General features: G+C 36.3%; 1 protein-coding gene across 1 annotated transcript in view; it reads left to right on the top strand.

The window, feature by feature from the left end:
- rimbp2b (RIMS binding protein 2b) overlaps nucleotides 1–15,131 on the top strand; it is a 148,328-nt gene that overhangs the window by 94,396 nt on the left and 38,801 nt on the right. The window contains exons 9-17 of the mRNA XM_084086743.1: nucleotides 193–243; nucleotides 786–806; nucleotides 4,104–4,145; nucleotides 4,385–4,595; nucleotides 7,568–7,737; nucleotides 9,804–9,883; nucleotides 10,584–10,693; nucleotides 11,313–12,215; nucleotides 12,338–12,397. Coding sequence (XP_083942869.1) covers nucleotides 193–243; nucleotides 786–806; nucleotides 4,104–4,145; nucleotides 4,385–4,595; nucleotides 7,568–7,737; nucleotides 9,804–9,883; nucleotides 10,584–10,693; nucleotides 11,313–12,215; nucleotides 12,338–12,397 — 1,648 coding nt within the window. The remainder of the gene's footprint in view (nucleotides 1–192; nucleotides 244–785; nucleotides 807–4,103; nucleotides 4,146–4,384; nucleotides 4,596–7,567; nucleotides 7,738–9,803; nucleotides 9,884–10,583; nucleotides 10,694–11,312; nucleotides 12,216–12,337; nucleotides 12,398–15,131) is intronic.

Genomic DNA, 15,131 nt, shown 5'->3' with positions numbered 1-15,131 from the left:
AAATTCAGATCTAAATATCTTTGAAAATGTAAATCTGAGATTTGGAGCAGCTTGCAAAAGATGGGCCGATCTGCCAGTACAGAGAGATATGGGAACATATAGGAATATTTCTGGTATTGACTTTTATTAAGAGCATGTCAGTGACTGATTTGGTATTAATGGTGTTATATATTATTTTAATGTTGTTTATAGGCTCAGGTTGAGGCTAAGAAGGAACATGAAGGTGCCGTCCATCTGTTAGAGGTGAGTAACGATGCCTTCTCATGAATGTTAGTGCATGTGTTTGTGAGTGTGCATATAAGCATGAATTTTAAATCGTATCTTGGCTGACCTTTAAAGTACAGCACATTCCACATGCGTCATCATGTATTTTCTCATATTAGCCAAAAATCTTGCTACCATGTGAATCACATCTTAGCTAACACCTTTTTTATTTTGAGTTATTCAGACAAATTTATTAAATAAACTAATAAAGTATGTTCTTGTGTACATATCCTCACTGATTAGTTTCATTATTTAATGTTTTAAACTGATGTACATCTCTTTGATGTACATTTTATGATTTATTTACCATATTCTGCTTTGTTCTTTTCATTCATTTCTGCCATTCATTGGCAGTTAATGGGAAATGGGGGGAGGGGGGAAGTACTCATGTTGGGTCTTTGTGACTTCTGAAACTGAAGAAATGCTTGTGTGTGTAACTGTGATTTGTTTGGTTTCTTACATCTCTTGTCACTATGTTACTGGTCTTTTTTGTTTTTGTTTTTGTTTGTTTGCATATACAGAATCACTTGGACAGCATGCAGGTATTTTCGAGTTACTTTTTCCTCAAAGTTCTCCCTCCCCGTGTGACTCATTGGGGTAGTTCCTGTCACCTCGTTTAGCTGTCCTGTCGATTACTGCTCATATCCATGATCGATCTGTAAACGTTTGATCAATATCTTTGATCTATATCGCCATAGATCAAAATATTGAACCGTTTTAGGAGAAACCATCAAACTTCATAGTCATTTTATACGTACCTGACAAAGTTGTTTATGTGTTTTATAAATGTTTAAGGTATAAAAACAGGTCACGTTTTGCATGCTTTTGTCTTTGATGCCAAACAACTGCTTTTTATTGCATTTTTTAAACTAAATATACATATATATATATACAGTGAGGAAAATAAGTATTTGAACACCCTGCTATTTTGCAAGTTCTCCCACTTAGAAATCATGGAGGGGTCTGAAATTGTCATCGTAGGTGCATGTCCACTGTGAGAGACATAATCTAAAAAAAAAAAATCCAGAAATCACAATGTATGATTTTTTAACTATTTATTTGTATGATACAGCTGCAAATAAGTATTTGAACACCTGAGAAAATCAATGTTAATATTTGGTACAGTAGCCTTTGTTTGCAATTACAGAGGTCAAACGTTTCCTGTAGTTTTTCACCAGGTTTGCACACACTGCAGGAGGGATTTTGGCCCACTCCTCCACACAGATCTTCTCTAGATCAGTCAGGTTTCTGGGCTGTCGCTGAGAAACACGGAGTTTGAGCTCCCTCCAAAGATTCTCTATTGGGTTTAGGTCTGGAGACTGGCTAGGCCACGCCAGAACCTTGATATGCTTCTTACAGAGCCACTCCTTGGTTATCCTGGCTGTGTGCTTCGGGTCATTGTCATGTTGGAAAACCCAGCCTCGACCCATCTTCAATGCTCTAACTGAGGGAAGGAGGTTGTTCCCCAAAATCTCGCAATACATGGCTCCAGTCATCCTCTCCTTAATACAGTGCAGTCGCCCTGTCCCATGTGCAGAAAAACACCCCCAAAGCATGATGCTACCACCCCCATGCTTCACAGTAGGGATGGTGTTCTTGGGATGGTACTCATCATTCTTCTTCCTCCAAACACGTTTAGTGGAATTATGACCAAAAAGTTCTATTTTGGTCTCATCTGACCACATGACTTTCTCCCATGACTCCTCTGGATCATCCAAATGGTCATTGGCAAACTTAAGACGGGCCTTGACATGTGCTGGTTTAAGCAGGGGAACCTTCCGTGCCATGCATTATTTCAAACCATGACGTCTTAGTGTATTACCAACAGTAACCTTGGAAACGGTGGTCCCAGCTGTTTTCAGGTCATTGACCAGCTCCTCCCGTGTAGTTCTGGCCTGATTTCTCACCTTTCTTAGGATCATTGAGACCCCACGAGGTGAGATCTTGCATGGAGCCCCAGTCCGAGGGAGACTGACAGTCATGTTTAGCTTCTTCCATTTTCTAATGATTGCTCCAACAGTGGACCTTTTTTCACCAAGCTGCTTGGCAATTTCCCCGTAGCCCTTTCCAGCCTTGTGGAGGTGTACAATTTTGTCTCTAGTGTCTTTGGACAGCTCTTTGGTCTTGGCCATGTTAGTAGTTGGATTCTTACTGATTGTATGGGGTTGACAGGTGTCTTTATGCAGCTAACGACCTCAAACAGGTGCATCTAATTTAGGATAATAAATGGAGTGGAGGTGGACATTTTAAAGGCAGACTAACAGGTCTTTTAGGGTCAGAATTCTAGCTGATAGACAGGTGGTCAAATACTTATTTGCAGCTGTATCATACAAATAAATAGTTAAAAAATCATATATTGTGATTTCTGGATTTTTTTTTTTTAGATTATGTCTCTCACAGTGGACATGCACCTACGATGACAATTTCAGACCCCTCCATGATTTCCAAGTGGGAGAACTTGCAAAATAGCAGGGTGTTCAAATACTTATTTTCCTCACTGTATACTGTGTGTGTGTGTATATATATATATATATATATATATATATATATATATATATATATATATATATATATATATGTATATATATATATGTATATATATGTATATATATATATATATATATGTATATATATATATATATATATGTATATATATATATATGTATATATGTATATATATATGTATATATGTGTATATATATATATGTATGTATATATATATATGTGTATATGTATATATATATATATGTGTATATGTATATGTATATATATATATATATGTATATGTATATATATATATATATATATATATACTATTATTAATAACAGTATATAATGTTGCTAATAATTAAATTATAATTTTATTCAATTGTTTTTAATGTTATCGATATAAAATAATTATTAAATTAAATTAAAACTATTTTAACAATATATGTATTACATAGTGTACATGAAATAAAAATATCAATATAAAATTAAATATAAAAATATGATTACATTTAAATATTTTAATGAATTGTTTGTTATTGCTACGTAAAATGTATGTAAAATGGGTGGTGGCATATACTTGTCATCCAAATAGATAATTAACTAATCACAAACTCTACCATCTTTAACAAACGGTAAAAAATTGTCTTCCACTGTAGATTTTTTTTTAAACCAGATTGTTTGAAACCATCCAGCTGTACCCTCATTCCTCTTGAGAGGCAGTTTTTATTTTTTATTTTTTTGATAGTACAGATGCTTAACAGGAGATAAATGAAGATGAGGGCAGCCTATAGTTGAGGGCATATTCATGAAAGTAAGTTTGTTCTCAGTGGTTAAAGTTTCTCATTCACTGCCTGATCTTTTCTGCTCTTCCTGTGTTGCAATGCATGTGTGCTGCCTTGTGCTGAATGCTGTTAGCGCCTCATGGATATGTGCGTTTGCAGATCAGATCAGCAACAATAAACATGACCGATGGATTGCAGGACGTGTCATGTCTTCCTTCCACCACCCTCCTTTAATTTCCTTGCCCGAAAAGCCCTGCTTAGTGATTTATGTGAACTTGTAACTGTGCATAAACACATTGCACAAGTCAATGTCCACGTTGACATGATTAAAATGCAAACTCACACCTCTAATGCAGTTAATAGTGTTGATGTACAAGTATTCATGTAAGTTTCGTCAAATCATCAGGCATAAACAGCTTTTACTGTTATTTTGGCATGTGTGGTACCCTCCTCCATGTAATATTACTTCCCATTGCTAACTTCATGACCAAAAAAGAGATTTGTTGTACAATAACAGCTGAACATAGATTGACTCCTGTCTTTGTTTGATTCTGTTGGTGTCTGAAGCTGAGAAGTGTCCTTCGCACTAAGAACACAATGCGATTTTTGGTAGGAAAAACCTCCTTTTAGATGTGGGCCATTCTTGTAGTATTGTAGGTTGCTTACCACAGCTGGTAGAGTTCGTTGGCTCCATTCATTAGCTTTGTTCGGTTAGTTAATGTGAAGTGCAGATGTTAACTATTGTAAATGTCACTGCTACTAGAGTCTTGCTTTTTATTACAGACCAGACCGAATTGGTCTCTGTGCGGTTTTTAACGCTAGCCTTTCTCTTTTCCTTTTCTTTCCAGGCTAAAGTGAGAGAACTGGAGGAAAAATGCCGGACGCAGAGTGAGCAGTTTAACCTGCTGTCTAAAGAGTTGGAGAAGTTCAGGTTGCAGGCCGGGAAGTTAGACATCCTGAGCAGCAGTCAGCTCACAGGGAGCGACTCTCCCGGTTCACCCACCAAACCCCTCACCCTCTCCCAGCTCCTCAACGGCCTCTCTGCCCCCTCCGGGAAAGGTACTGTATGCACTCTGAAGAATAGTTAACAGAGTAACGTAGAAAGCAACGTGGTATGGTTTCTTTGGTGCTGAAAATCCATATTTGACATTTTACTGTTTCATTCATTCTAATTCATTTACAAAATAGTAGATAAATAAATTACCTCAAGGACCTCAACATAATTGGAATATTTTGGGCATCTTTGTCTTTGTGTTATAAAATCAATTTGCATCTGCAAACAAATAATGTTCTCAGAACTAACTTCATTTAGTCATTTTTTGCTGTTTGACAACCAGATAAGTCAAGTCAAGTCAAGTTTATTTATATAGCGCTTTTCACAATACAGATTGTATCAAAGCAGCTTCACAGTATTAAATTAAAATAATACATCAATGCTTGTTTCTAGTGGAAAATGTCCACGTTTGGTAATGCTGATCAATAGTATTGTTGATTGATTAATTAAATTAAATATCTCAAATATCCCCAACTGAGCAAGCCAAAGGCAACAGTGGCAAGGAACCGAAAAACTCCATCAGATGACCTAATGGAGAAAAAAAAACCTTGGGAGAACCCAGGCTCAGTCGGGGGCCAGTTCTCCTCTGGCGTTTATGAACTAGAGGTTGGATTTAACTGTAAGATTAAAAGTATTATATGAATGCCTGGCTGAAAAGATGCGTCTTTAATCTAGTTTTAAACTGGGAGAGCGAGTCTGAGCAACGAACAGTATCAGGAAGACTATTCCAGAGTTTTGGAGCTAAATGTGAAAATGCTCTCCCTCCTTTGGTGGATCTGGATATCCTAGGTATGACCAAAAGCCTCGAATTTAGTGATCTTAAAGAGCGCGATGGATTATATGGCGATAGAAGATCCGTTAAATAGACTGGAGCTAAACCGTTTAGGGCTTTATAAGTCAGTAGCAATACCTTGTAATTAATACGGAACTTTATAGGTAGCCAATGTAGTGATGATAAAATTGGTGTTATATGATCATATTTTCTTGATCTAGTAAGAACTCTAGCGGTGGCATTTTGGACTAACTGTAGCTTGTTTATTGAGGATGCAGGACAACCGGCTAATAAAGCATTACAGTAATCTAGTCTCGAGGTCATGAATGCATGAACTAATTTTTCTGCATCAGAAACTGATAGCATATTACGTAGCTTAGAAATGTTTCTAAGGTGGAAAAAGGCTGTTCTTGTAACATATGAAATATGATTTTCAAAAGACAGGTTGCAGTCTAGTATAACACCTAGGTCTTTTACTGTAGAGGATAAAGTAACAGGACATCCTACTATGTTAAAGTTGTAGTGTGAGAGGTTTTGTGGGCGGTTTTTTTAAACCGATGATTAGTACCTCTGTCTTGTCTGGATTTAATAAAAGAAAATTGTGCGTCATCCAATCTTTTATATCTTTAACACACTCTGTCAAATTGGATAATTTAGCGTTTTCATCTGGCCATGATGAAATATATATTTGAGTGTCATCAGCATAACAATGGAAACAAAGTCCATGTTTCCTTATAATATTTCCAAGTGGCAGCATATATATTGAGAATAACAGAGGGCCTAACACAGATCCCTGCGGCACTCCATAGTTTACTGGAGTTATGATCGATTTTTCTCCATTTAAATAGACAAAATGGTAGCGGTCAGATAAGTATGATCTGAACCAACTTAATGCTTGTCCTTGAACACCAGTATAATTTTGTAGTCGATCTAAGAGTATTGTGTGATCTATAGTATCGAACGCAGCATTAAGATCAAGTAAAACTAGTATTGAGATACAGCCTTGGTCAGATGCTAAAAGTAAGTCATTTGTAATTTTAACGAGCGCAGTTTCAGTGCTATGGTGCGGTCTGAATCCAGACTGAAACTTTTCATAGATGTAATTTTCTTGCAAGAAAGAGCCCAGTTGAGTGGACACCACTTTTTCTAGTATTTTAGACATAAAAGGAAGATTTGAAATTGGTCTATAATTTGCTAGATTATGCGGGTCTAATTGTGGTTTCTTAATTAGAGGTTTTATAACTGCCAGTTTAAATGTTCTTGGAACACGACCTAAAGATAAAGATGAGTTAATAATATTGAGGAGAGGCTCTTCCACTATAGGTAACACTTCTTTCAGTAGTTTAGTTGGTATAGGATCTAATAAACAGATAGTGGCTTTTTGGCTTAATTGTTAACAATATATATATATATATATCAATGATTTTTTTTTTATCATTTTGAAGTTGATTTATTTGTTTAAAATAAATGGCATTTGGTTTTAAGATTTGCCACTTTTTTAATTAATACTTTTATTCAGCAAGGATGCATTAAATTGATCAAAAGTTAAATTAAAGACGTTTATAATGTTACGAAAGATTTCTATTTTAAATAAATGCTGTTTTTTTATTAAAAAAAATCACAAAATATTAAGCAGCAACTCTTTGCAACATTGATAATAATAAGGAATGTTTCTTGAGCACCAAGTCAGCATATTAGAACGATTTCTGAAGGATCGTGTGACACTGAAGACTGAAGTAATGATGCTGAAAATTCAGCTTTGCATCACAAGAATAAATTACATTTTAAAATATATTAAAATAGAAAACGGTTATTTTGAATTTAATTAATATTTCAATAGTTTTACTGTATTTTTTGATCAAATGAATGCAGCCTTGGTGATCATAAGTCATCATGAGTCTTCTTTTAAAAACATGAAAAAATCTTATCGACCCCAAACTTTTGAACAGTAGTGTATAGTTTCTGTCCAAATCCCTTTTGTATATTCATTCATGTAAGGGATTGATTGATTATAGTTCACTTCATATTTGTTTATCTTCAGTTTGCCATCTTTTATCCCTTACCTTTCCAATTAGACCATATGAAACAATATCTAATGCTGAAAAATCTGAAGGCTGATAAGATCAACAGCAGTGATGATGTGCTGAGATGGGGCTGTACACAGTAATGAAGTAATCAGTCACTTTTGTGTGTGTTTGTGTGAAGGTAATGAGGATTCAATGAGTAAGATCTCAGAGCTCATTCGGCCTCTGCAGATGACTGAGGGGGAGAAGGTAGAGCTCCTGTCTGTTAAACCCACCTTCCTGTCACGAAGCACACCCTCCAGCCCACGACGGGCCTTCCTCTCAGAGGTGCGGCCCGTCATCGCCACTGCTGTGAGTATCTCAAACAAACCAACCAGTCAGTGTCAGTTCATTTTACCTTTAATGTTAACCCTTCACACTTTCATTTTAGTTTAATCTTTTAAACCGAAAGTTAAATATATAAAAAGAAGTGCGGTTCTACAGAATAAAATAGTTTAGATTAATATTTTTCTGAATGAAATACCAGTGCTTGCAAAGCCAGCACAAAAATCAATGAACTGTATTATTTTATTATTTTATAATGTTTCCTGGGGTGTCCTTATAATGTTAGTATGATTTTTACATAAAAATTTGTCATAATCTAGAAATAAAAGGCATTTTTCCAAGCTCTGATTTGAACGCTCTGTTTGAAGGGCGTGTCTGCTGTGAGACTTCACTGTAAACGCCCACTGCTGTGATTGGCTGACATGTTTGCATATGAAATAGCTAGTATTACAAGTGGAACTCTCTTTCGAAATCTTTTATTACGTTTTTACTATTACAGCTATCGAGATTAACGAATGGTGAAAAGTTAGATGTATTCCCATCACATGAAAGGTTGCAGTGATGAGCATTGAGCAGATGACATACAGTCTGTTGATCGCGTGAACGCAATTTCTGCACTTTCACGAATGCTTTCACCAAATAACAATGCAAACACGATGTAAATACAGTAAGAGCTTCGTTTTACATTGTAACAGCATCGATTACATTACATTTTGGCAAGTGTCCAGATAAACTTGCGCTGTGTGATTGACAGCTTGGGCGATTGAAAAGAGCATTCTTTGATTGCTTTCTGTATGTACTTTAATCACAGTTTAAATAAGATTATTTTCATCCTACTAAGAGAAACGATGTGAAGTTGATCGTTTAGTCACTGGCTTGATTTACTGATGCATAAACAGTATTGAACGATTTTGGGAGATAATCTGTCTGAACTTGAATTATTATACATCAGAAATCACTGATCACAGATCAGGCATTAGAATAAACATGATTACTTGCATGTTTGGGGCGTTGCTGGCAGATCCATATCGTCTGCGCCGAAATTTACCAAATAATCCACAGTAAAATGAATAATGCACTGCTGAGACATTCACATTGGTCTTTTGCTGCTCTGTGACATCATAAGTCACCACTTTTAAAAATCCTGTCGTTTTCTGGCCTTAGTTTCAATAAAAGCAAGTTTTTGGAATAACAAGGAAGTTTTGAAACTTACAGGGTATTTTTTATAGTATAACGAACTCTTAACTGTCAAAAGATCAAGGAAAATTTGAATTCTCAGTTCATGACCCCTTAATAGGTTTTAGACTTTTGTTCTGTGCGTAAAGTAAATGCAAAAATTAGAACTGATAAAGGCAGCTATAGATGGCTAAAAGATGCCAGAAAGAAAAAAATTCCGAATAAATGTAAGAAAGAAGTCTAATAGCAATTCAGTATGTGAATATTACAATGATTTAACCACTTCATTTTGAAAGGCAACAATGCAAATCAGTGGAGAATTTTCAATAACATTTTGTTTTTAATAATTTAAAATTTGACTTAAATTTATTATAAAGTTAAAATGTATAAAACACTGAAATTGTCTACAAAATAAAGTTTGTATAGAGTCAAATGAATAGAATAGAATCTATTCTAACATATAAAAACCCAACAGAGAAAAGTAGATTCTAGTAGTGTGTCGTACCACAGTGATTTGGCCATTATGAGAATAATTACAGTATACACTGACAGACTGTGTGTGTGTGTGAGAGAAATTGTGTGTGGGTGTGAATAGTCCAATCTGTCTGCTCAGACTGTGCTCCGCTGGTGCTATTGGCTTAATCGCCCACATTATCAGATTGCACACGGGAATTTGTTCTCAATTAATTCAGATTTCAGTTTTTCCCTAAAAAATTATCAAAAATCAAAACGTGAAAACCATGTATTCTCTTTACAACCCATTGATTTGTCATTGACATTCTTAGGCTTTGTTCACACTGCACACAATCAGATTTGGTTTTCAAATCCGATCTTAAGGTCTAAGAGATTCAGTGGCGTAGCAAGTCATGCCCTGGGCCCATATGCAAGACATTTTTAATGCCCCCTTTCTCTTTTAGATGGATAAAGAGCCCGGATCGTCCCCCAGGTCTAAGTCCAGATACACAGGCAAAGTGAGACTGTGTGTTGCCCGTTACAAGTAAGTGGATCCACTACAGCTGTTGTAACATGTTACCATACGTTACAATTGGACGTTTGCTGTAATAATAGGTTATAGTGTGTCATTAGCTGTAATGATTTGTTATATCATGCCATTAGCTGTAATGATTAGGTGTAGAATAGCGTTAGGGACTGTATCAAGTCTGTGTTAAGTACAAGTTAAGTGTATCAACAACATCTGTGCACACAATCGATTACCACGGATGAGAATTTTGACTCATCTACCAAGCACAGCAGATAAACATTTAAAATACGCTGTCATACAATCATAGAAAAGATTTACCAAAAATACGAGCTTCACATTTTTGCTTTAAACCTTTCAGCCAGCTTGCCCATTGGCTCCACTAGCGTCACCAGATGGTTTTTACTGAAATAATGAAAAATAATGTTTCAAACAGGTTGCACTCCACTATATCAAGCTGGCCGGGATGCCCGAACAAACCAAGCAATGTTTTGTACTGTAGCTGCCACAGAGCTACAGTGTTTAACATTTCAGGGAAATTAACCTACTCTACCAATTGCTTAGTTATATCAGCATTTTTCACTAATAGTTTACCATCAAAACATATACATTTCTTCTTTAGGTTTGATTTAATCAAGAATATACCTTACAAAATAGGGTTATTTTTATTTTTATTTTTTTTAAATCATGAATTGAATACAGCGTGTCCTCTGTGCAGTTATAACCCTTACGATGGCCCCAATGAGCATCCTGAAGCAGAGCTCCCCCTGGTGGCTGGGAAGTACCTGTATGTTTATGGGACCATGGATGAGGACGGCTTCTATGAAGGTATGTCATAATACAGGACTACCTCAGAGTGGTTATATACTATCATTCAAAAGTTTGATGTCAATAAGATTTTTTAAGAAAGAAAGTTTTTCTTCAAGGTATTCAGCTCAACAACGTTGCATTTATTTGATCAAATAAATTGTGAAATATGATTACAATTTAAAATAACTGTTTTCTATTTGAATAAAATGTAATTTATTCCTGTGAAGGCAAAGCTTCATTTTCACAGTCTTTTCTTCAGTCTTAGGTGCCACTTGATAAAAGTTCAAAAAGTAAAAAAATAGAAGCCTTTTGTAACATTTTAAATGCCTTTACTGTCACCTTTAATGTCATCAATTTAATGCATCTTATTGAATAAAAGTGTCAATTTCTTGAATTGAAAAAAAATCTTACTGACCCCAGTCTTTTAAATAGTAGTGTTCGACTGCTGCTGTTTCCTCACTGTGAACAGTATAGTGTAAGCAGTCAGAATTGTTAAAGATCCTATGAAGACATTGACAAGTGCAGTTTACTTTCCCATGTTGACATATTTCCTAATAACAATATCTTTTTGTAGCATGAATAGTCTTTTCTCCCTCATGCTCTTTTTCACCACTCAATGCCCTTTTATGCACTTCAGGGGAGTTGTTGGATGGACAGCAGGGTCTCGTTCCCTCCAACTTTGTGGACTTTGTCCAGGATGAGGAGCTTCCCTCGATTCCTCTGGACCGCATCAAGGAACCGTCCTACCTCAACCACAGCCCCCCCTCCATGCCGAGCAGCGCCGTGAGCACGCTCAGCACGCTGCTCTCAGACAGGCTGGATGCCCTGGGCTCGGGTACCGGGACGGGCACCAGCAGCAGCAGTGGGGTGAGCAGCTTGGGCATGAGCATTGGGCTGGGCATGGACTTTCTGGGACCCTGCAGCAACGGCACAGGCACGCTGGACGTGAACATTGATGAGATCGGAGAAGACATCGTGCCTTACCCCCGCCGCATTACCTTGATCAAACAGCTGGCCAAGAGTGTCATTATAAGCTGGGAGCCTCCAGTGGTTTTGCCCGGGTGGACGCCCATCAGTGGCTACAACGTGCTGGTGGATCAGGAGGTGCGCATGAGCGTGCCCTTCGGCGGTCGCACCAAGTCTTTGATCGAGAAGCTGAACCTGGCCTCCTGTACTCACCGCATCTCCATCCAGAGCATGACAGAGCGGGGGCTCTCCGATCCGCTGCGCTGCACACTGCTGGTGGGGAAAGATGTGGTGGTGGCACCCTATTACCTTCGTGTGGAGAACATCACACAAGTTTCGGCTGAACTCACCTGGATGCCGAGCAACAGTAACTACAGCCACATGATCTTCCTGAATGATGGGGAGTATGATGTAGTGAAGCCTGGAGGGTACAAATACCACTTCTACAACCTGAAGCCCATGACTGTGTATAAGATACGGGTGGTGGCCCGACCCCATCAGGTGCCCTGGCAGCTTCCCCTTGAGCAGAGGGAGAAGAAGGAGGTCTCGGTGGAGTTCTGCACACAGCCAGCCGGTGAGTGCACTCTCTGCATGTTCATTTCTTATTGCTAAGTGATTTTACATCTTATTACTAGCGCTGTTAATCGATTGAAACATTCAGTCAGATTAATTGCATAATATTTCGTTGCGTCGCAGATCGCCATGCGTTCTTGCAAAAACGTGAAGTTGATACTTCAAGATTGAATTGCTTCAATGGTAGGAACATTTCTTATTACAGAATTTACATACAAGTAAGGGCCCATGATTAATTGCATTGTTGTTGTTGTTGTTTTCTATTAAATATATAGACATTATATAATTGTAATATGAAGTAAGATGCAATTAATATACAGTTAATTATTTATTATATAATATTTAAAAAATAATAAATATATTGATAAATATTAATTATTATTTTATTAAGAAATGATTACTTTTATTCAGCAAGGATGCATTAACTAGATTAAAAGTAACAGTAAATACATTTATAATGTTACAAAAGATTTCTGTTTCAAATAAATGCTGTTCTTTTGAATGAATCCTGAAAAAACGTCTCACGGTTTCCACGAAAAGATTAACATTGATAATAATAATAAGAAATGTTTCTTATGCACCAAGTCAGCATATTAGAATGATTTCTGAAGGATCGTGTGACACTGAAGACTGGAGTAATGATGCTGAAAATTCAGCTTTACCATCACAGGAATAAATTACATTTTAAAATATATTCAAATATAAAACTGTATTATTATTTTTTTAAATAATATTTCACAATATTACTAATTTACTATATTATTGATCAAATGAATGCAGCCTTGGTGATCATAAGAGATTTCTTCTAAAAACATTATAAAATCTTACTGACCCATAACTTTTTATTTTAACTGCAGTAAATTGACATGTTAAATTGTCAGCCCAAGTTATCACTTATTTGCTACTAACCCCGCCTTTTTTAAATACTCATCCTATTCTGAATGAATAATAAGAATACCTGGATTTTTACAGTACATTTTTATCAAGAATTTTTCTCAAAACTTGTCACCACCATGCCAAGGTGTTATCTGTGGTTGCTAGGCTGTTGCTAAGTGCTTTCTACCTTGTTCTGATTCTGAGTGATTGTTTGTACAAAACAGTGCAGTGTCTATGGTGTTGTGAAATGGTTGTGAAGTTGTTGCTAGCAGTTTTTTAAAGGGGTGGTTGAATATGATTTCACTTTTCAAACTCTAGTTAGTGTGTAATGTTGCTGTTTGAGCATAAACAACATCTGCAAAGTTACAATGCTCAAAATTCAAAGCAAAGGGAGATATTTGCTTTTAAAAAAAATGCTTTTTAAGGACTACAACAAACGGCTGGTAGAGACCACACGACATTCCTCCCGGGTTAGTGACATCATGAACCCTAAAATTTACATAAACCCGCCCCCTGAACACGATTTATAGATTATCAAGACAGAATATGCTAATCAAAGACTAGAAGATAACTACACATATGTAACCGCACTGGGTAGTACGTTAACATTAGCTCAAATGATCTATAGGGAATTTTAATAATTAATCATGAATATGATTAATATATTGCATATTACAGTTACATTAAATTAAGTTGAAAATAGATTGATTATATGAATATATGAATAATCAATCACAACGAATTATAATTCCTCATTCATATATCAATAATCTTATTTCAGATCGATTATGAGATAACCCTTAATGGAAATTAATGTAATTATCAAACAGCTGTTTGTCCAGCAAAACGGCCGTAAGATTAACTTATCAACTTCTCAATAAAGTTATCACTTCTTATAAACTCCAAGAAATATTAACTTTCTGGCCGTGAACATTAATTTTCCTGTGTTTATAAAATTAAACTACTCAACGTAGTAAATAATAAAAGCTTGTAGCTAGGATCAGCATCTCATTGACTTTGTAATACGAGCAGACAGACAGAACCAATCAGGAATACATATTGGATTTTAATAATTGAACTAATAATTCATCGAACTAAGGAATACATGTATATACAACCGAAACAAACAAAACGTAAAACATTACAAACACGAGAGAGGAAGAGAAAAATGAGAGCGAGGGAGAGGAATGAACGAGAGAAAGTGAAACTAAAGGTCAGGATGAGAGAGATCACCAAGATGATCTCAGCATGGCAAAATCACAGGCAATGTAACCTTGAGAGAGACAACAAGAAATCACATCAATCAAATCAAATCAATACTTGCGTATGGTTCTCTTTGTATTTGCGAAAGACGAGCGTGCGTGGGTCGTCCTTTTGGATCTGTGCGTTCTTTCGTGTCTTCCGGTGCGAGCGCGCGAAGATTTAAAGGTTCACCGAACGTGAAGTTACCACAGAAATAATTCAGAGTTCATCTCCCTTGTGGAGGGAGATGCGAATATGAAAATAAAACTTAGTAAAGGAAAGAAAAGAAAAGAGAAAACGGAGAACGCTCCCTAACAGGGAGCCATGGATCTTCTCTCAAAAAGTGCTCCAGAGAGAGTTCTGTGTCCGTCTCTTATGGAGAGGATGGGCTCACGCCTGCTTCGCGTGCGTGAACCAATCATCTTAGAGCATCTCGGGCGGGAAAAGTTCTTCTTTGTCTTGTCAAGAGAACTTATTTGCATAGTTTATGATGGTATAAAATTTCGTCATTTCTACCCAGAAAGATTGTACACACAGAACAATACATTTTACTGTAATCTCCTATGTATGACTAGTTCAGTCAAAACACGACGGTCAAACAAATACCAAGGATGGCAGGTACAAGTAGAAGAAACATAAAGTTACATTCATATGCAGAATTACACACATTTAAAGTTTTGATTATCACACGATAAAATTGCAGATACACAAATTTGATATGGGAAAATTAAATCCTTGTTTATACATTTCTTAAGTGGTTATACATATAGAAAATGTAGGATTAACACTTTATTCCTAC

The sequence above is a fragment of the Abramis brama genome (genome assembly GCF_963993115.1).
Source record: "Abramis brama genome assembly, chromosome: 16".
NCBI lineage: Eukaryota > Metazoa > Chordata > Actinopteri > Cypriniformes > Leuciscidae > Abramis > Abramis brama.
This window is presented reverse-complemented; position numbering and strand designations above follow the sequence as displayed.